The sequence below is a fragment of the Microtus oregoni genome, unplaced genomic scaffold (assembly GCF_018167655.1).
Source record: "Microtus oregoni isolate MIOR12 unplaced genomic scaffold, Mior012 000013F_ref0000133, whole genome shotgun sequence".
NCBI classification, from domain to species: Eukaryota; Metazoa; Chordata; class Mammalia; order Rodentia; family Cricetidae; genus Microtus; species Microtus oregoni.
Genome location: NW_024543072.1, coordinates 32455771 through 32477948, shown reverse-complemented (window position 1 = coordinate 32477948; position 22178 = coordinate 32455771). Strand labels below are relative to the sequence as shown.

The 22178-nt window shown below is 41.7% G+C and overlaps 1 protein-coding gene across 1 annotated transcript; it reads right to left on the bottom strand.

The window, feature by feature from the left end:
- Positions 1-742: 742 nt before the first annotated feature.
- On the bottom strand, positions 743-10923 carry LOC121454979 (flavin-containing monooxygenase 5-like). Its single transcript, XM_041662445.1, has 8 exons — positions 10789-10923; positions 9801-9989; positions 9179-9341; positions 7935-8077; positions 6479-6678; positions 3596-3945; positions 2390-2462; positions 743-1106 (listed from the first exon to the last, which is right to left on the bottom strand). Exons 1-8 carry the CDS (start codon positions 10921-10923, stop codon positions 743-745), a joined length of 1617 nt encoding a protein of 538 aa, XP_041518379.1.
- Positions 10924-22178: the final 11255 nt, after the last annotated feature.

Sequence of the window (22178 nt, the reverse complement as noted above, 5' to 3'; positions counted from 1 at the left end):
TCATTAATCCAGTACGATCATGTAAAACAGTGCCCATGAAGATCTGCCCAGTTGTCCTAAAACCGGCCGCCCATGTTAAAACCATGAGGTGGTCTATGCCTCCTTAGTCTCCACTATTATAGAGTCACTGATATCTTTATTGAATGACACTGACTTTCTCCTGGACGCCCAGTGAGATGCTCTGAGACTGCTTTGCTCTCTTTGTCTCTCTGATTATCTTTCCTGATCACATTCAAGTCTGTAAGACCACGCAGTGTTGACCTCTTATTGGATGGCGGTGAGGTGGAAAACGACAGACTAACTTTTCAGCTTTGTTTGACCAGGCAAAATGACCGGTCAGATTTTCTGCTGGAAAGACACATTTCACCATGGACGGAGGTACACTGAGGCCATGGAACATACTTCTGAGTGTTACACCTGGCCTAGCCTTCCCCGAGCCATTGTTCATTTATTGGACCGCACTAATTATTCTCCATACCGTCTTGTTTTGGGAAAACATATAAGGCCTATCCTTTCACTTCTGAAATAAAGCAGAAATAAGCTATGATATATATAATCAAGAAAATAGGTTACCTTCAAACCTCTTACCTATAAAGCTCTTGGGAGAGTCATAGCAGAGTAACTTGGTTTTCATTTAAATCTTCATGTGTTCCCTAGTTAGTCTAATGAACATTTTACATGCGTGTCAAATAACAATGATTGGTTCTCTTAAGCGCTTACCTCTCTCTCTGTCAGTGTAAGCTTAGGAATATGTCACTTTCATGATAACTAACACGGGAACAAAGAGAAAAATGACAATACAGATACATCTGACCCAAAATAGACCAGAGGGTGATGCCTCAGATTGTTTGAGAACCCGGGTTCTTAGGGGTTTGAGGATCCGGTCTCTCTGAGTGAGGATGGCTCCCCGAGCCCCAGCCCATTTCCCTGGCCCCTGGAGACGGTACTGGTATGGGGTGCAGGGTCCCCAGAAAATCTCCTTGGCCAGCTTTGTATCCCAGAGGAAGAGAGAGAGCAGGTTGGGTTTGACCCCTATCTCCGAAGCAATTTCGTCCATGTAGTCGATGAACTGCACGCGATGTACGCCTCTGGGACTCTCCACAAGCCTGGAACGAGAAGAAGATGCTCAAATGCCTGTGGTAGATTTCACCCCCGAGTTTCCGGTGAGTTTTTCCCTTACTTGGTAGCATGTTAATTCTCTTCTGTTCACAAATCATCTTCATTTTGTACATCTATACGCTTTACTACAGGTTTTGAGGAGAAGTCATATATTATCGACCTCTTTAATCTTCCCACAGGGCCCAGTAGAGTGACATAAGTATAGAAATTGTTGAATGAGTGATTAGATTAATTTTTGAAGAGAAAAATAGGTCCTTTTTCCAGACAGAGTCCAGTTCTGTTATAGAAAAGTCATAGGCAAGAACCCCGAGCTGGGGAGAATGCTATGATAAACCCCACTGCCCATTTAACACTTCCTAGCTATACACAGTATCTTGACACATGGTAATTTCTGGACACAAATTATGCCCTGGAATACTCTTAGGCATTGGCAACTTGTTCCACAGTCTTGGAAACCTAGAAACCCTTGGCTAAATTTTTCTTGAGTAAAAGAGAAACAAAGCCAATATTATAGACAATTTATAGACTATAAAAACTTTTCAAAATGTTTAGAAGACACTAATGAGTATTTTAAAAATACCATAAAACGTGAACGAGGCATCTAACTAAAGGAAAAAGTAGTTGGGAACTCGAAACAAGGCTTAGGAGAGCTGCCATAACCCATTAATTAAGGCAAAAATTAAATTCATGAAATCAGAAAAAGGGGAATTGATATTTAATAAAGGTAGTTTCTTGAAAAAGAAAATCAAACAGTAAAATAAGTACATTTCTTAAAGTTATGAAGTTGTGATAAGAATATTTTATCACGTCTCCTGGTTTTCCTCAGGGTGCTCTTGAGGGATGTGCCCAGAGAAGCTGATAAAAAAATTCAAACTAACAGTGCATCTTGCTACCAGCTATTGAGTTAAAGTGTTTGTTTTCCCCCTAGGTTTTGAATTTAGATATTTATTAAATATTCTGTTTGACCATAGTTCTTACTAGGAGTCAGTGACTGCTTCCTGGTTTTTGTTTGTTTGTTTGTTTGGTCTGTTTGTTTGGACACTGCTATAGACTAGGGTGTTCCGAGGTGGTTCAGTTACTGTGGGACCTCATGATCCATTGGCTGGACATTTTTACACATGCACCCTGTATGTCGCTGAGCAAAAGCAATTAGACCAGATCATAGGCAGAAAGCCCGTGAAGAGAAAACTGAGTAATTCCCTCCAGACAGATTTCACTGACTTTAACAACAGCAACCCAAGCCCCCCAAGCCCCTAACCAGGCTCCTTACTCCTTCTGCATTTTCTGCTTCCTTCTGTTGATGGCTGCCATCATGTCGCTCTGTGAGGGTAACTTTTTTAGTCCTGAGGAAACAAGACAGGCTTTGAAAGACCATCAGGAGGGCTGGGTAAGAGAAGCAAACAGAAAGGATGGCGTGGAAGTAGAACGGGTATAGCCGTAGAGCCTCCATGGAATGCACGGTGCAAGCCATGGTTAGAAAACGTCTCAGAAGGCCATTCCCTACAATCAGTTTTAGGCTGTCAGCAAGAGGAGTCAGTTTTCTCTTAAGAAAAATATTTTTTTGGAGGGGTTGTTATTTTTTAGTTTAAAGCTATGCTTAAAATTCATGACTATAAACACTCATCTTAATATGGCTTTTTGAAAAAAATACATAATATTTGCATATATTTATGAAATACGGTATGATACTTTGATTCATGTATATATGGGGTAATAATAAGCTTGGAATAATGAACTTATCCATTACCTTAAACCTTTTCATTCCTTTAAAAAGTGTTTAGTTAACTTACAGAGTAGCAGGTTTTCCTTATGGCAGAACAGCAGAGAGAAAGTAAAGTTGGGCTCATGGTGCCATAGTGATCGTGGGGCAGACACGCAAGCGAAAGCCAGAAGAGGAGATGACAGGTGGCTCAGCAGTTAAGAACACTTGCTTCTCTTCGAGAAGATCCAGGTTCAGCTCCTAGCATCTACATTTGGCCACTTGTGGCCATCTATAATTCCAATTTCAGGAAACTCCCCTGGGTTCTGTGAGCACCCTCATGTACCTGGCACGCATCCACACACTCAGGCACACACACATACATATAATAAAAGAAAACAAAACATTAAAATAAAAAAAACCACACATAAAATAGTTTGCCACTATGAATAAGATACATGGCTCACAGGAGGGACACCTAGGATGTTCCTACAAGTAAAGGGACACTCCCATGAAAAATTGTTAGCCCCCAGCGCCCCTTTTCCAATAGAACAGGGCTATTAGCCACTCTGACAACAGAATCCCAAGTCAGCTGAGGGATTTAAATGCTAAAGATCAACCAGAGCTAGAATCACGGGGAACCAGGGAAGTGCTCTACCCCTGAGCTACACCTCTGGCCTTGGCAGAATAGGGAGGAGGTAGAAGAGAAAACCATGTGCCCTCACTACCTGAGTGCGTGGTCGGGGGCACAGTTGCTTTTTAGGAGGACCATCGTACCTGTGAACACACGCACAACCCATCGGCTTTGGAGCTCTGACGTGGGAATGGTGGCTCCCACTGGCTGGAGGATGCCAATGAAAGCTAGTGTCGGCTTCTCTAACTGAGGAGGGAAGACAAATTTAAACATTGTGTGTTTGCTGTCCAGGATTTCAGAGTTGTCATCCAAGAAAGGGAAAGAGAAGGTGTAGCCTGTGGCAAAGACAACAACATCCACGGGCTCCTCAGTACCATCCTCAAAGATGGCGGATGTCGAGGTGAACTCTTTGACGTTTGTCTTGATCACCACTTTCCCGGTAATGATGCGATTTGGCAGATCGTCACCGAAGATAGACTGATGGCTGAGAAATCTGTGTGTTCAGGAGCATAATAGTGCAGAATGAGGGCAAATATTTCCATAAGGAAGCTGAGGTTGTAAGCAATTAGAAAACCACAGCAGTATTTCAATCATTTTAATATCATTTATTACCCTCCCTGGATACCTATAGTGTTTATTGGTGAAGAACCAGATTTTGGAGGCAGAATGGACTTTACACTTATTCTGCTATTCCTTGCTGTGACTTTCTGGACAGGTCATAAAAACACCTTATCATCAGTTTCCAAATTTGTCAGATGGTCATAATGACTTAATCAAATCAGACCTCACTAATCAAATCACGATAACACTATATTTAGATAATGGGATTTTTACCAGAAGTAAAGTTCTTCAATGTTGGCTTTGGGCATTTGTGATTGGGATCATGTAAAAGCTGACATAAATTGGTTATCAGTCTCCTTCAAGGGTCTGCAAAGTACACCTGAAAGACTTTAATATTAAATCATCACTGGGAAGTACTTGTGCTTAGTGACACACTAATATTTGGTAATTGTAAGGTTTGAGTTACAAATTCCTTACAGAAAGCCCTATTCTCAAATTGCTTCATAGTTGATACATCTATCAACTATCTTCTTTTACCAGGATTACACACCCAATACCATAAAACTAGGCAGGTTCTTACTCTATAGCTCAGAGTGGTCTGGAATGCACTGTTTAGCGTGAGCTGCATTTGTACTTAGGATAATCCTTTAGCCTTAGCCTCCAGAGTGCTGAGATCATGGCATAATCTACTATGCCTGGTTTACTTATCTTTTTTTAAATATAGAAACTGATGTCATGTGAGAAGGGAAGATACTTGATGTGGGAAGTCCTTCTGTCTATGTGTTGCTTTTATTGAATTAAATGAATAAAGAAGCTGCTTTTGGCCAATGGCTTAGCAGAACATAGCCAGGCTGGAAGAGATATAGAGAGAACAGGCAGAGTCAGGGAGATGCCATGGAGCTGCCAGAGGGGAAAGACACAAGCTGCCAGCTGGAACCTTGCTGGTAGACCACAAGCCTCAAGGTAAAATGTAAAATAATAGAAATGAGTTAGTTTAAGATATAAGAGTAAGCCAGAAATATGCTTAAGCTATTGGCCAAACAGTATTGCAAATAATATAGTTTCTGAGTGATTATTTTGGGTCTGAGCAGTCAGGAACGAATGAGGGTCCTCCCTCTGGTAACAGATACTATGGGAGATGCGGGAGATGCGCCTGTACATTGTAAGGATTTGTTACTCGTATTGGTTTAATAAAATGCTGGTTGGCCTGTAGCCAGGCAGGATGTATAGACAGGACAACCAGACTAAGAGAATTCCAGGAAGAAGAAAGGCTCATTCTGCAGTCACCAGCCAGATGCAGAGGAAGCAAGATGAGAATGCCTTACTGATAAAAGGTACCAAGTCATGTGACTAATATAGACAAGAATTATGGGTTAATTTAAGTTGTAAGAGCTAGTTAATAAAAAGCTTGAGCTAATAGGCCAAACAGTTTATAAATAATATGAGTCTCTGTTTCTATGGGACTGAATGGCTGTGGGACCAGGCAGAACAGAAACTTCTGTCTACAGAATGAGGGCCAAGAAAGACCACGTGGATGACACCAAGCTCTAAATGTCAGGTTGGGGTAAAGCATCGAGAAGTCAAATGAAGGAAGATATCTGTGGAATTGGAAGAACCAGTGAAGAGTGAGGGGTGAGAAGACTGGGTTGGGTGTGAGGAGGAAGAGAGACTGGATCCCCAGACAGCATCTGAAACCACGATAGCCCTGGGATGTATGGTTTCATTTGGTGCTGAGTGTGGATGGTGTAAGCGGTCGACGGGATGATGGAAGAGTAGACCAGATCAGCTGAATTCAGATATACCTGCACTGCCTGAGTACAGAGTGATCAGAAACATGGATAGGTGCAGATTGTCCTAGCTGGTAACAGGCTTGAAGGTTACTATGGAACCATAAGTTTAAATCTAAAAGATGAATAGGAAGCTGTGGACAGGTGATAGTGCAAGAGTTAGTGATGGTGTGAAGTGACACAGCAAGGCAGGGTGAAGAAGACTAGAGATGGAACTTAGCTGCTTCACCAATGTATTCCCCACGGGCATCCTTTCCTCTCTCAGTAGAATCGTCTCAGTTCCTGGTTCTCAGGAAACGGCTTCAGTATTCCCAATTAAAGTCAATTCCATTGAGACTTAGAATGCCACCCTTTCGTTACTATTCCACAAACCTACCTTATACAACAACTGACGGGCATGGTGATTTTTTAAAAATAATTTGTTTTAAATTGTGTATGTTTGTGTGTTGAGGGTTTGGGGGGTAGGGGGTTGCAGCGTCCTTGGGGACCACAAGAAGGCATCATATCCCCAGGACCTGGAGCTACAGGCAGTTGTCAGCCTCTAGATGTGGGTGCTTGGAACTGAATTCTGGTCTTCTGTAAGAGCATTAAGGGCTACTAACTGCTGGACCATCTCCTCAGCCCTGCTGTAGCAGCTTAAAAAATATTTGTTTGTCTTAAATGCTGTCTGGATCTTACCTGTGTTTAGCCTGCAGTCCGTAATTGGCATGGTTAAATCTTGCATTTAATTTATTCTCTGCCCATCTGTTTATCAAGAATGTGGGATAGAGCCTTCCCATGATTCTATTATAACGAGTGAAGAGGGTGGTGTCCAGAGGATTCCCGTTATCCCAAACTCGGTTCCATATCCACGTCCCTCGTCTTGTGCTGAGGAAAACCTGCATAGAGGGGTGGTCGCCAAGTAAGCCTCTTGTTTCTAATCATATTGATCTGTATTGATAGTTTTGCTTTTTAATTACCAAGGAGGTAGGGTTAACTGCCCACATCACCTCACCCGCCTACCTACTTCTCTCCTCTCACACTGTGAACAGGCCCAGGAACTCAGCCCCTTTTCAGTTCGCTTACAGCTCGTCATGGGTCTTTCTTCCCCTACCTGTGCCCGATGTCTGAAACGTGTTAGGCCCCAGATGTGAAGACTTTATTCCCAACAACTGATTACCCTGGGAGTTAAAAGTTCACCCACCTGCTCCCTGTGTCATTCTGTAATCCACAGCGATGGAGAGAAAGAATACAAAGCACATAGTAACAACAGCAGTGAAATGGGGAAATGAGCACTGCAGATGCTCTCCTATTTGCAGATGGACAATTCCATGTAAATAGTAAAAGGTCACAAGCCCAGAATTATGAGAATGAGCTCTGCTCCCTACTTTGCTACTTTGAGTCATTTAACTGAAGAAGGCTGCAGCTTTTTAGCGAAGACACAATCATTCTCTTGCAAGGTCATAATCACAGAGATTTATGAATCATGGCTCGTATTATCTACACAAAGCTTGGTGTGAGTCAGTAGACCACAGAGTGGGTGATTACAGTCTATGTGGGCAGAAAGCATCCGCTGTTTGAAAACTCACATGTTCCTGGTGGCTATCTTGAATGAATCTCAAAGACTAATTTTAAATGACAGGAAGCGACCTTCCACACTCTTCAGAAGTCAGCAGCATTTGCACTCGAGAGGGCTGCTTGCTTCTTCTTCCTCTTAGTTAGTAAGATCTCATGGGCTTGCTGCTCTGTGCTTAGCTATTCATTCATAAATCAGCAGAGTACTTTATTCATGTCCACGCATACCATTCTCTGTAAAATCATGCCTACTGGGAACACTTGAGATTTTTCTGTAGATTTAATTTTAGTTTTTAAATGCTTTTCTCCTAGTGTAGCGACATGCAGATAATGCTGGTAATTGACCCTAGTTTGTTATCTTTTGCAGCTCATTTATTTTGTAGAAAGATATCATTATTTAGGTACTTTTTAAATTATTTCCTTCATATATATCCAGAAGAAAATAATGCATAATTGCCTTTCTCAGCTTTTAGCCCAAATGGGAACACCACCACTAAAGCCAGAGAGAAAGCCTAGACTCACGTTTCTCTGCAGGTATCAATGTTACACCCAGGAGCGGAAGCAGGGTAGGACACCAAACCTGTTCAGCAACATGACTGATCTCGCCTGCCACGTCTGCTCCAGAGTTCCCAATGCCAATCACGACCACTCTCTTCCCCATGAAACTATCTGGGTTCTTGTATTCCCAGCTGTGAATATAGCTGCCTTGGAACTGGGTGATTCCTGTGAAGGAAGAGCCAAATCCCCGAAGTCACAAGCAGAAGTGGAAAATGGACACAGGAGAAAATCTTATTCTTACACTTTAAGTTCCTATTTATGTAACCCCCTTCTCCGTTCTTGGCCATTTATTACCAATATTACAGCATAAGGTTATCCAAGGAAAGAAATATTCATTAGCAGCAACTCTGTGACCAAGTTCAGAATCAAAGCACAGGAATGCTTCTCTTAGAATGTCCCATTTTAAGTTTGCTCAATACGATCCTCACGTAGCAAGAGGAGGCCGTTGACTTTTCATTTCTCTCTGTCTCTGTATGTGCAACTGTTCATCACTCTTCTGTGACTCTGATTATGCATTTCACAAATAAGTCAGACCCTTCCCATATGCAACAAAAACTGTTGTTCCAAAGAAACTAAATGCAAATCACATAATCGACTTTGTAACAGTCACTTAAAATAGATAGAAATGGTAATTTCTATTATTATTTTTAAGTTTTATTTTTTTTTGTGTGTGTGTGCACATGTGAATATATGCACATAAGTTCAGCTGCCGGGGGAATTCAGAAAATTGTGTTGGATCCCAAGGCGCTGGAGTTACAGACAGTTATGAGCCACCTGACATGGGTTCTGGGAACCAAATTTGAGTTCTCTATATTTATGATATAAAAATATGATCAGGTATCTTCTCCACACATAGGCAGTCAGTGAGACTGACAGACAGACGACAGACTGACACACATCACTTTCTATCTCCCTCAATCGTTTTCCACAGGCCTTCCATACTCTTCTTGGCCAGCCACCTCAAACGTGTGTCAATTCTCTAAGTTCATAGTCTTCCACCCACTGCTTCTCATATGGTTTCTTTTCCAGAAAGCCCCTTCTCCAGGCTTCGCTTGCTGGAGGAACTCTAGTTCCCAGTTTCATTGTTGTTTCTATTGCCAGATCTTTCCTGATTTTTAAGAAAGTGCCTTCCTCAATAACCATTCTGCATAAAAACAAAACAAAGCCAAACCCCCAAAATGAAAACAAAACCCCATTCGCCAATGTTTGTGACCATGTAGGCAATGCAACGCTTGCAATATCCTTGTACCTCATTCACTTAGATACCTGCAAAATCCTGTAAGGGCAGATGCTTCTCAGTGTAGTGACCACTGCAGACCATGACCCCATCAAAGATGTAAGCTTTCTGCTTCCCATCAGCTTCCACCACAACGTCCCACTGGCCAGAGGATGAAAAATCAGGGCGCTTCCTCACTGTGCACACCTTTGTCTAGGAAACGAGAAGCAAGCGGAACAGCTAATCCTACAACACTGCTTCCTGTCTTCTGCTTCTTTCTTATAACCCGGACATTTTGTGTTTCGATAAAGAAACCCATTATTACTTCTGCTCAAAGTTCCTGGTTCTTCAGGATTTTAATACAAAATCAATAAAAGTATTCTTTCTCAAGAGTTGGGAAATGTTGAGAAAATATTACACTACCTCCCCATCCCCCAATCCATCTCACATTTTACTTTTTGTAAAATTAATTGGAAACAAGACTTTAGGGACAACCCTTGCAGCAAGGCTTCTACGTAAGGAAAAGTTAATACTGAGATATATCTTCACTCATCGTGTAGGTGACAGAGACAGGGATGGAAAATGCAGATGAAGCTGTGCCCCAGCTGGCTCTGGCAGTGCAGTCTCTGCCTTGACCATTGAGCAGGCTGTCGGTGGGGTTTCATGTCTTACCTGGAACTGGATGTGTTTTAAGAGCCCGAAGTGCTTGGCGTACATCCTGAGATACTCCATCATTTTGGAGTTGTGCATGTAGTTGGGGTAATGGTCGGGGATGGGGTAGTCACTGAAGGCTGTCATCTCCTTGGACGTATTGCAGGTCAAAGATTTGTATATCCCAGGCTTTCCACTTTCTGGTATCTCCTAAAGGAAACACACCAACCCTGGGCTTCCAGAAATTGAGGAAACAATGCACACTGAGTTTGAGAATGACAGTTGTGATGTTGGGTTTATGTGCTATTGAAAATTCTTGTCATTGTTGGGTTTTGTAATACTACTCAATTGTATGACGGCATCAGATCCAAAGTGATACCAGTAATTCAGTCATTCTAAAAATAAGATAATCAATTCTTGAAACACAAAAAAATAAAATGAAAACTATAGAAGGGATTTGTGGTGAGAAACTTGCAAAGGATGAAATGAGTTTGATTGGCTTAGGAAGAACCTAGGAAATTAATAAAACACATCTCTGGTTTCACATGTGAAGGCATATCCAGAGAAGTTTAGCCAAGGGGAAGGCCTACCATGGATAGGAGTGGGCCTATTTAATAGGCTGGTGGCCTGATTGGAAGAAAGCCCTTCCACGCAAGCATTTCTTTTGCTTTCTGCCTGCCTTGATGTGAGCTGCTCAACTCAGTCATGGCATCCCTGCCCTGATGGACCACAGTACAGGAAATCATGAGCCAAAGTGCATCTGTGCTTCTAAGTCACTTTCCTCGGTTATGTTGTTGCACGGACTAGAAAGCCATGGGAAATGGAGAACAATTCTTCATGTACTGGAGAAGTTTCAAGTTTATCTGAATAGACAAAAATGCTACTTCGTAAAGAATAGTTACATTGTTTAAAATTTCTGTGGCCTAATTTGTGTTAGAAAGTGTCTTTCTCTCTCTGTCTCATGCACAAATATCATTATACTTCATGAGAATATAACTTATAAAATTACCTCGTATCTCCATAGTCCTCCAATATCACTGCTCTGTTCAAAGCATGTAGGCTCAAGTCCCTCCTCCAAGCAGCTCTTAATGGCACCCAGTCCGCTGACTCCGGCACCAATGACTGCAATTTGTTTTACTTTCATGGTCTCTGGATGAAGAAGAGTTCTTTCAGTTTTGACTGAGGAGCAAAATCACGTTATTGACAGGTCAGTTCTCCCATTAGTTTTAGCAACATTACCATTTGTTTTGATAGAGGTTTTATTTCTTGTTCTACCATGGCTTCTATTGTCTTGATTTGAAACACACACACACACACGCACACACACACACACACACACACACACCCTCACACACACACACACACACCCTCACACAAATACTCCTCTAACACCAGATTGTTTGGTCATTTTATTCTCTGGATTTCTTCAGTGTCTGTTGTTATGCCCCATTTTTGAAGTTTGTGAATTTGGAGGTTCTCTCTCTCTCTGCCTTTTAGTTATTTTGGATAAGGATTTGTCTGTCTTGTTGATTTTCTCAAAGAATCAACTCTTTGCTTCATTGATTCTCCCCCCCCCCCCCGAGACAGGGTTTCTCTGTAGCTTTCGTGCCTGTCCCGGAACTAGCTCTTGTAGACCAGGCTGACCTCAAACTCCCAGAGATCCGCCTGCCTCTGCATCCTGAGTGCTGGTATTAAAGGCGTGCGCCACCACCGCCTGGCTCATTGATTCTTTGTATTGTTCTTTTTGTTTCAATGAGTTTGATTATTTTCTTCTGTCTGCCCCTCCTGGGTGAGTTTGCTTCTTTTTCTTCTAGATCTTTCAGGTGTGCTGTTAAGTCACTGGTATGAGAATTCTCTAATTTCTTTATGTAGGCACTCAGTGCTACGAACTTTCTGTATCACGATTGATAAAAACCCAGAGCCAGATATTGGGGCTCAATCTGAAGACTAGAAGAGCAAAGCAGCCGGCCACTGACTCTTACCTCTACCTCAGTCCAAAAATGGTGATCCTTCCTCAAGGAATTCTTAGAATGAGACTGAGCCTGAGAGCTGTCTCCTCCCACTTATATTCCTCTCTAGTGCTGGGATTAAAGGTGTGCACCACTACCTCCTGGTTTCTATGGCAAACTACTGTGGCAACTGGGATTAAAGGTGTGTGTCACCACTGCCTGGTCTGTAAGGCTGACCAGGGTGGCTGTTTTACTCTCTGATCTTCAGGCAAGCTTTATTTATTAAAATACAAATGAGATATCACTGCACTTTCCTCTTAGCATAACTTTCATAATGTCCCATAAGTTTGGATATGCTGTGCATTAATTTTCACTGAATTCTAGAAAATCTTCAATTCCTTTCTTGTTTCTTCCTTGACTCAGGGGTAACTCCGTAGAGAGTTGTTCATTTTCCATGAATTTGTAGGCATTCTGCTGTTATTGAAAAGGTCATTTTATTCTTATAAATTTTTCTAATTTAAACAAAATAGAACTGCATGTAATTACAGATCACTGAAAAATACCTTCAATAATAGAAATATGCAAGGTGTTTTATATTGCATTACATTTTGTCTTAAAAGATTTTATGCTGGGAGGTGGTGGCACATGCCTTTAATCCCAGCACTCAGGAGGCAGAGGTAGAGGATCTCTGTGAGTCTGAGCATAGCTTGGTCCACAGAACAGAACAGCTAGGGATTTTATGCAGAGAAACCCTGTTTTGAAAAACAAACAAAACAAAAAAATTATGTATATATAATGGAAGTGACTATGGTATGACTTGCTTACTCAGGGCTGGCAGAAGGGTGCATGGGGACACTGTAATTTGTCTCAAGAGGAATATATATATATATATATATATATCACATATATACATATATATGTATGTTATATATACTGACGGAATATTTTGGAGAGTGATCTCTTAGTTTTGATGATATGGGGAGTAATGGTAGAAAAAACATATTTATTTCTTATTTAGTCAGATCTCTGGGCTAACAAGATGTCTCCAACGGTAAAGGAACTTTCCAGCCAAGCCCAGTGACCTAAATTCTGTCCTGGGAATCTACATAAAAGTGGAACAAGAAAACTGGCTCCATAAAGCTGTCCTCTGACCCCCACATGGTGCTGTGACATATGGCTAATACTAACAGGTTAAAACAATGAAACCAGCCCCCATGTGTCTGTCTTGCTTTCAGAGCCCTCCAGGAGCCAGGCTCCACCCCGCCATGTTTCTCCCACTTTACCTCTTCCTCTTGCATGCTCTTATTGCCTGCACAGAAGATGGTGACCTCCCTAGTCTGGAATTTCCTTGCTCCTTCCTCCTTTCTTCAGAATGTTTTCTCTTTCCCAGTGTATCCAAGTATATCATCAAGACTTAGTTCTGAGAGAAATATTGTCACTGGCCACCTTTTATCCCCTCTTTGACATCCTTTAGCTAGCTAACTGTAAAATCGACGGGACTGTGACATCTTATATACACACGAAGCATACTTTGTTCGTATTTGTCCCCATTACCCTCTTTTATTTCCCTGATCTCATCTGGATCCCCCTCATCTTTCCTAACAGTTGCCCCCACACTTTTTTATCTCCTAGATTGCACGTTTGAGAGAAAACATGCAATGCTTGACTGAGTCTGGCTTCTTAGCTTAAGATGATAGTCTCAATTTCCTTCCAGTTTTGGACAAATGACCCAATGTTGCTCTTCCTTATGACTGAATAAAGCGGTATAGGACCCTTATCTACCCGTCCATCTATTGACCAGCCAGAGGGCTGACTTCATCACTCCGCTGTTGTGAATGAATCTGGCTGTTCTTTGTGCTTCTCTCACCCTCCGTTGTCACATTTAGGCTTTCATTTCCTCTGGCACTCCGTTTTGTCGGACACATCACATTCTTCTGCAATTAGATGGTGAGGCATGATGGGACATCACATTCCCTGCATCCCAGTGCCACGGGACAGCATGGAACTCAATGGCAGAAATGTGCTCAGTTCTTTTAGGACTAAGTCTTCCTTATCTATCTTGGTTCAATGGGAGTGGGGTTCCAGATTTACTCCCACCTGGGATAAATACGAGGGGCTTTGCTTCTCGTTTTTCTGCCCACTACACTGTCATTATGATTCACGTGGAAGGGGAAATGCCTCCTCTGGAGGAGCAGATTCCGGTACCTAGGACGGGCACTATAGCAAGCCTGGGACTCTGCCCTCTCTCTGAAGTTCTTTCTTCTGTCCTGGAATTGTGCAACATGAACTGTGGTCACCCATGCCTGCAACATAATGTGGTCTCTGAGAAACCCATTCTCCCAGGCAGTTTCCTGTCTAGACTCGAGAAGAAGAAATAGGAATTCTATTCAGGTTGCTGGGTAAGCTGCATTCTCCAACACAGCTTGAATGGGAAGCCTTGCACTTTGGGCAACAATCCCACACTGTTTTAATGCCTGGTTTCCTACAATGTTTTCTCTTCACTTGTAAGAATCAGTAAGTGAGACATATATTTATATTTTAAGTTCCTCCATATTCAAAACAATTGCATAAAATCCATTCTTTCATTTCTCAAAATACAGATTCTATGATTATGTCAAAGCAGTGTTTAGAATTCATTTAATACCATAATAAATGAACTCATACTATTTAAATTTTTATATCCATTTACCATCTAGAATGTTCATAGACAGCTATTATAGTTATGAACTGTTACACAGACTCAAGAATTTTGTTTATTCCCTTTTCTATCTTACAATTAACTTTAACATGTTAATTTTGAAAAAATTATGAGCTATATAACAAAAAAACAGAGTTACAAGTCCTATCAAGAAGTTATCCAGTATACTCCACATGGGTTTAGACTGCTATCTTATGAATATGCTCATATCTATGCATTGATACTCCCAAACTTTAATATGCTACATGCCACCTAATTTTCAGTAAAGAATACTGTAAATATATTTCTATAAATATATTTTGGAGGTTTTCAGGAAATATTTGGTAAATGAATTGGTGAATTTTAATAGGTATAGGATTTTTCAATCGTGTAATATTCTGTTGCAGTTTAGAATCTTCTTGTTTGCCACTGTTGCAAAGAAACAAAAGCTACCTTACTTTTTAAAAGTTTTTTTCTGGTTGCAAAATTTGTTACTTTATTTTCTTTCTATGAAACTAGAACTGCTTAATAACCAGGTTATGAGACATAATTGCCTCTCTTGGATAGCGCCTGGAAGGTAGTACTTTCTCAGTACATGGGAGTTGGCATTTTAATGAGTACTTGGAATTTTCCATTTTATAAAAAATATAATGGAAATGTAACAGTCTGGAGGAAAGGGTATATCTGTTAAATTCTTGTCCAGTTATTGGTGGTTCCCTACCTAGTTTTGTGCACTGTTACTTCATTTTCTCTAGTTTCTGCCTTTCCCTATATTTTAAAGTCACATGCCTACGGAATTTTGATTCCAGAGGAGCAGTGTTTTTATAAGGAATAAGATTTGAATCTTCCCAGGAATTTTGTGTACACTGAGAGGACAAAACCAGTATAGTGAAGATATGACTCATGACTCCACGTCATATAATTAGCATCTTTCTGAATATAAAATTTGCATTTATTCTATTTATGTTTCAGTCTATGACAAACTATTTAAAATAAAACATCCCTGCACAAGCTCAGTCAAACCATGTGTCCACAGTGCCGTGAATATTTAAGGTCTGGTTCAGGACCACGATGCTACCTTTAGCTTCTTTAGGGGCTCACAGCTAAATGGCCTCAGACAAGTTGCTTGATATGCTAATTAGTCCTGTGGAAACCTAAAAAAAACCCAACAAAATAAAGCTAAACCCAATTAGAATGGAACTGTACATGCTTCCTTGGTCAGATACAAATATTCTTTTTTTCCACATATGACCAAAATGGGTCCCTAAAAATGAAGTCAATGTAGTCTATCCATCCTTGATTTCTATTAACTGGATTCCACATCCGCTTTACTGTTTATTGTTTGTAACCATTATTTCCAAATCGGCTTGTAGTAGCAATTTTAAGTTTATGGAATAATATGAGATATATAGTTCTTCAATGTATTATGCTAAGAAATGTCTTACCTTAGGCAATCTATTGTAAATTGCTTCAATATCCACTATGTTTCATATGGTTTAGACGCCTTTTTTTTTAGAGGCTTGGTCTCTTGGAAAATTAGAAAAAAAGAAAGAGAAAGAAGGGAAGAAAGAAAGAAAGAATGGGAGGGAGGAAGAAAGGGAGGGAGGAAGAAGGAATAAGGTAAGGAAGGAAGGGAGGGAGGGAAGTAGAAGGAAGAAATCCTCGTACTTTGGGGTTGTATTTCTAACTGCTAGAAAAGGGTGGTTGCAACCAATGAAACAGAAGTTTAGGAAGGGAAGACAGAAGGAAGCAGAAGGGGCAATTGCTTTTGTGAGCCACAATTTTTGCATGTCCCTGGGGACACCAGAAGCCAGAGGAAGGGCACTCCAACTCACAGTCTTTGAAAGGAAGTGTCCTCCTATTCCTGGATTGAGCCGTGACCCCTGTCCTGCTGGTTCTCTGCGCTTGAGTCCTCAGGCAGAGTCGCTTATCACCAAGAAAGGAGATGCAGCCACCGTTTTATCTGCCAGGGTTTTCGGTGGATGATCTTCCCCTTAGATCCTGTCGCTCCCTAGAGGAGCTACAGTGCTGCTTCTCCCTGATCTCTTTTATAAGCATTTGGTCTCCCCTTGCCTGGCCCCCCCCATGGCCCAATTGGAGAGCTGCATCTTCACACCTGCCACTAGAAGGACCCACCCATACTTCTTAAAATGTGTGATCACTGCAGTTAGAAGCAAAGTGTTTCCACATAATCACCACAAATCCCTTCTGAGGCTATAAGTCTTCAGCTTCCTGCCTTGGGCTCTCAAGCACAGAAAGTTGCCTTTTACTGATAATATCAGTACTTTTTCCAGTGACAATCTAGTTCTCACATTTCCAAAGCAATGCGTTCCATACTTCATGGATTATTTAGGGTTCTTCAGAGAGACACAATCCATATATCATCAATACACACAAATATAAATATAGTAGAAGAAATTTATTAGAGAAATTGAATGACAACCAAGAAGTCCTCAGGGCATCGGTAAGCCTGAGATTCTGTAGTGCAGCCAAGGTCTGATGGCTTCAGAAACAGGGACACTGATGGGACGGAAGCCTCTGCATGAGGCCAAAGGACAAGAACTGAGGGAGCTGCAGGCTTACGTCCTGAAGTCCAGGCCCTCTGGACATCGGCATTCTCACGTACAGAGGTAGAAGAGGATCCTAGTTGCATAAGCGAGAGGAAAAGCTGCATTTCCTGTCTCTGTGCTCTGCTCACACACCAGCCTGCTGGATGGTGTCTGTCCATACTGTGATTTTTTCCTTGCTCACCTTCTTGAATTGCCGCTTGATCTTTGGACACATTCTTACACACCTGGGTCACGACAAGTGTTCTAACTAAACATCAAGGTGCCTGGGTTTCCATCCAGGAAAAGAGGAATGGGCTCAGGGCCCACTAGATTTAAGTATAATGCATGTTTTTCTAGTCCTTCATCCAGTGAAGTTGACTTTTACAAAGAAGCATCACAAGTCCACCCTTGTTAACATGGCACCCATGCCCATCTCCTTGAAGTACACTTGATCTCCTAATGAAGCAATAAGAGCCACTAACTTGATGCAGGTATCTGGCATACAACTCAAAGGTCTAGCCCCTTTCCCACAGAGGAAATAAAAGTCCCAGGTGATGCTCTCCATCTTTCGATATGCTAAAACTCAAATATCATGGTGGAAAGTTAATAATACTTATATACCAATGTAAATTGAGTCTTTTTATATGATTCAAAAATAATAACTGTGAAACATATATATTACACACATGCATACAATACCAGGAAAGAGTACAGAGAAAATAATATTCTACCATCCATTATAACATAGTCTCAATGAAATAAGTAGGAAATATTGTTAACGTTTAGGATATTAATTTCTGTAATTAGCCACATGTTTAAAACTGGTAGGGATTGATGGGTGGACTGAGACAGGCTGGACTTGACTTCACACCGCCTTTCTTGTATCTGTCTCCTAAGCGAGGGGTGACAGGCATGTGCCATCATGCCTGGGTAAAGCTGGTAGTTAAAACTACTTTTTTGTTAACGGGGTCTTTTATTTGCCAGAGAAAACATCCTAAGTATTTAAAGATAAGTTTCAGATCCAAGCCCTAGTTACTCTAACCTGTGTGAAGCTGGTTTGGACGTGTTCAGACTTTCACAATCTTCTTGTATTTTCATAAGCTCCACTCTCGCCAAAAAAAAGACAGGGATGCATCTGTCACTCAAAGCAACAAAGATGGAGTTGTCTTACTGAATAAATGGTTCCTAATTTGGAAGAATCAACCTCAGATGATGTTAATTCAAAGAGAACCGGCAAACTGATGTCATGTTTCAGAGTTCAGTTGTTAGAGACACTGACAGAAGTGTAGTTTCAGGCATGGGCAAGCCCAAGTATTTCCCTGTGATTTTGGTTAGAGGATGGTATTTATAGAGCATTCAGGACAAGCTTGAATGTAGAGCCATTTTATGTCATGCTAATGTCAAAGAGTCAGGTGCATTTCCAGCGCCATAATCAACTCATAAAACTCCACACACCACGGTTTATAGTCTGCTGGGTAACTCTGCAGGGACAACTGACTAGGTTGGTTACTCAAGGGCTGGTGGGGCAACCACAGTGGTCATATATCAAGATGGCCACAAAGCCGGGTCAATGCTGGCAACTAGCTCTTAAAATCTTACAGTGTCACTCCCTACCACACACAGCTTTTGCAATACTCCCCAGGCCTGGAAGGGGTTTTACCTCAGTGTAGTAGAGTTCTGGGAGACCATTCATCTGGCCTGTCATCAGAGTCCATGTCAACAGGAGAGGCTCACGCACCAAAACACACAAGAACCCTAATGCAAGGGAAAATATCAACCTTCACTTTCCCACGGGTAACAAATCAATGATCAACACCTTCCCTTTCTAAGGAACAAGATCAGACAAGGAATCAATTTGAATTGGACGGGTTCCAGAAAAAGTAGTATGAGAATATGTATATATGCATAAATATATATAAATGTAAAAATATTTAATAGGGATCCCATAAGATACTATTGGCAGCATTCTCAATATGCTAGCCATTTAGTGAGGCTGGTTCCTTGAGGGGAAAACCTCTATTTTAATGCACCTTCAAATGTCCTTTCCTCTTGTTTTTAGCCAGAACATTTTTGGGGGAAAACTGAATTCACCCTGAGGCATTTCTGTGTATCCTCTATGAAACAAGATGAATATTTCCTAAGGAGTTCCTGTCTATCATTTCAACCTTCTGAACGTGTGTTCCATCATTCTAAGCAGAGCAGACCTCACAAAGGTACCTACCGTCTCCTCTTGAATTATGTCCTGAAACTGAGAATGCTCACAAATGTGTCCATTCCTAATATGCTTCCCTACAAGAGTACATATAATATATCTAAATAAACACCAACACTTCTTTTGTTTGGAGAGGTTGCTGCCCCAGAGAGATCACCTATGCTCGCCTTCCTTGCTGCAGTATATGTGTTTAAAATACTGTCCAATCTTAAAAACAACTGTCTAGTGGCATGGATCTTATGATACTCGTAGCCTATCAACTGATCTGTGTTGAGAGGAGCTGCTGGCCGCTTCCCACCGCTCAGCTCCTGGCCACGGGCTAGCTTTACCCAAAATAATTACATGGAAACTGTATTCTTTTAAACACTGCCTGGCCCATAACCTCTAGCCTCTTACTGGCTAACTCTCACATCTTGCTTAACCCATTTCTATTAATGTGTGTAGCACCACGAGGTCGTGGCTTACCGGGAAGGATTCTAGCCTGCTTCCATCTCGGAGAAGAGAGCTATGGTAACTGACCTCACTGCCTTCTTCCCAGTATCCTATTCTGTTTACTCCGCCTACCTAATTTTTCTGTCCTATTAAAGGGCCAAGGCAGTTTCTTTATTTAACCAATGAAATCAACACAAAACAGAAGACTCTCTCATATCAGATCTGGTTGCTTTCCACTTCAGAATGGCATAAATATCATGCTGCAGTGTGGTCCAGACATGTATCCTACCCTCCTCAATGGATCCATGTGTTCACCATATATTTTCACGTGTGGAGACCACCTTCTCTTGTAGTTGTAGAGTCAAAGATACTACACAACATCCCGTGCTGTGGGATAGTTTCATAGGTAACCAGGAACTGTCACATCCCCTAGTGCAGTCCCACAGGAGTCGGTGTGTTACATGGTTGTAGAGCTTATACCACTGATTAGAGTAGGGCGATACACCATGGTGGATTGTATTGTCAAAATAAAATATCCACACATCCCTTTATAGACTGGCTAGTTCCTACTGTCACTGTGTAAGTACTGGCCAATGGTTCTAATTGAGGCAGGACATTGCATACCAGTAGAAGCTAGTGTTCTAGGGAGGTCGTCTAGCTTGAGTGGCTTATAAAGTTTTGGCTAAAATTTTAGTCATTAGGCTATCTTTTTGTTGTTATTCTTGCCAGAGAGTCCACCTCATGCCATCTGTTATGCTGGTGGCATCTAACTGCACAGCATTCCTGATATCCCAGCTACCCCAATCCTTGACTTTTAGATGCTCCTTTCTGGGAGAAATCCTGTGTGCCTCCATCTTTAGTTGACAGTGTACTGGGTGTTGACATTGGGCTGACTAAGGAATAAAGGTCACCACTAACACAGAGGGTCCTACAAACCCATGCACATCATTCATCACATGCATATGGGGATATTTTGCTGTTGTTGTTGTTTTAACCTAATGCTACATCTGAAATCAACTATGTCTTCACACAGACACTTCTAGGTACTTTTCGTGTAGTCCGCAGTCTGGGACCTCATTGGAATTGAAAGCCCATTCTTGCAAGCATGGGTGAGTGAGCTGATGCTCTGCTCAGTCAGGTAAGAGAGTCTAATTTTCACAAATTACCATACATCTGGATAATTGGACTAGAAAATCAATAGAGAATAAGAGCAGAGAAGAACCTGGGCAACCCTGACATGACAAATATTGGCATTGTGTAGAGACCTGGTATACCCATTGTTTTTTTTTCTCTCAAATAAAGGCAACTAGTTTTGTAATTTTGGCTGGAAAAGAATGCTTAAAGTGCATTCGCTGAATCTAGAACAAACAGAGTTAGCAAAGTCAAGGGAGGCCATTACAAATATCTGAGTGATGTTAGGCACTGTGGGACGACAGAGCCTTCCTACTCATCCTAATTTGGCAACCTGTAGTCAAAAGTCAACAGCTTTTGCAAAGCTCACCAAGGAGTTACAGACAGGTAGAATTACAAAATGTTCTTACTTCTGCATACTATCTCATGTCTCAATATGCCCATCTGGCAGCTTGCATCGCTTGAGGTTCACTCATGCAGGGCCAGGATGGCCAGCAGGGTGCCACACACCCCTTTAACTTTACCCTTGCTATTCAAACATTGAGTCTATATTTTTTCCTCAGGGGTCTGTAGTGTTTCTGAGTGGAGCAACCTTGCCCAGAAAGTTAAAGAAGGCCCAGAAATCAGTATCAAATATTGACTAGGGGTCCTTTGTCTTTCCCCGCATTTTTTTCTTAGTTCTTTGGGAATCTCGTTCAATGTATTTGATCATCATCCTGGTCACTCCTCCCCAAACTCTCCTAGATTTGGCTTCTCTTCCCGACCCATCCAACTTTGTGCCCTCTTCTTTTGTTTTGTTAGAAATGTCTTTAGATTTATTTATCTATCTTAAATGTATTAGTGTTTTGCCTTCGTGAGTGTGGGTGTCCCGTAAATGCTCATGGGGCCTGTGGAGGTTAGAAGAGGGTGTCGAAACTCCTGCAACTGGAGTTATTGATGGCTGTGAGCCACCAAGTGGGTGCTGGGAACTGAACCTGAGTCCTCTGCAAGAGCAGTCTGTGCTCTTAACTGATGACCCATCCATCTCTCCAGCCTTCTCTTTTTACATTTTACTTTAAGCATATCAAGTCCAATCGGTGCAGCCTATACACTCTTCGGTGTGTGACCTTCCATAGGACTGTGGTCAACTCACCTGGGGCCACCCCTGTAAAATAAAGTGACTATCCTCCTAGAAGCTGTTAATTGTTGATAGCTCCTTAGCTAGGGGCGGGACTTCCTGCCCACCTTCCCTCTCAGTGCTGGGGTTTGGTCTGCCTGGAGCCTGCTCAGGTCTTCTGCCTGCATCTCAATTGCTGTGAGTTCCTGTGTGCAACTGTTCTTTGTGTCCAGAAGACAATTGTTTTCTACTCACTGACATCCTCTGGCTCTTACAGCCATTCCACTCCCACCTCCAAACGGACCCCTGAGCTTTGAAAGGAGGGGGTGGGCTACAGTTCTTTCCCAGTTCTG

Excerpts from the sequence above, each read along its gene's own strand:
- LOC121454979 (XM_041662445.1), bottom strand. The coding sequence starts at position 10,923 with ATGAAAGTAAAACAAATTGCAGTCATTGGTGCCGGAGTCAGCGGACTG. Across the intron at positions 9,990-10,788 it reads GAGGACTATGGAGATACGAG|GAGATACCAGAAAGTGGAAA; the intron begins GTAATTTTATAA and ends TGTTTCCTTTAG. Across the intron at positions 2,463-3,595 it reads GGTTGTGCGTGTGTTCACAG|GACTAAAAAAGTTACCCTCA; the intron begins GTACGATGGTCC and ends TTGTTTCCTCAG.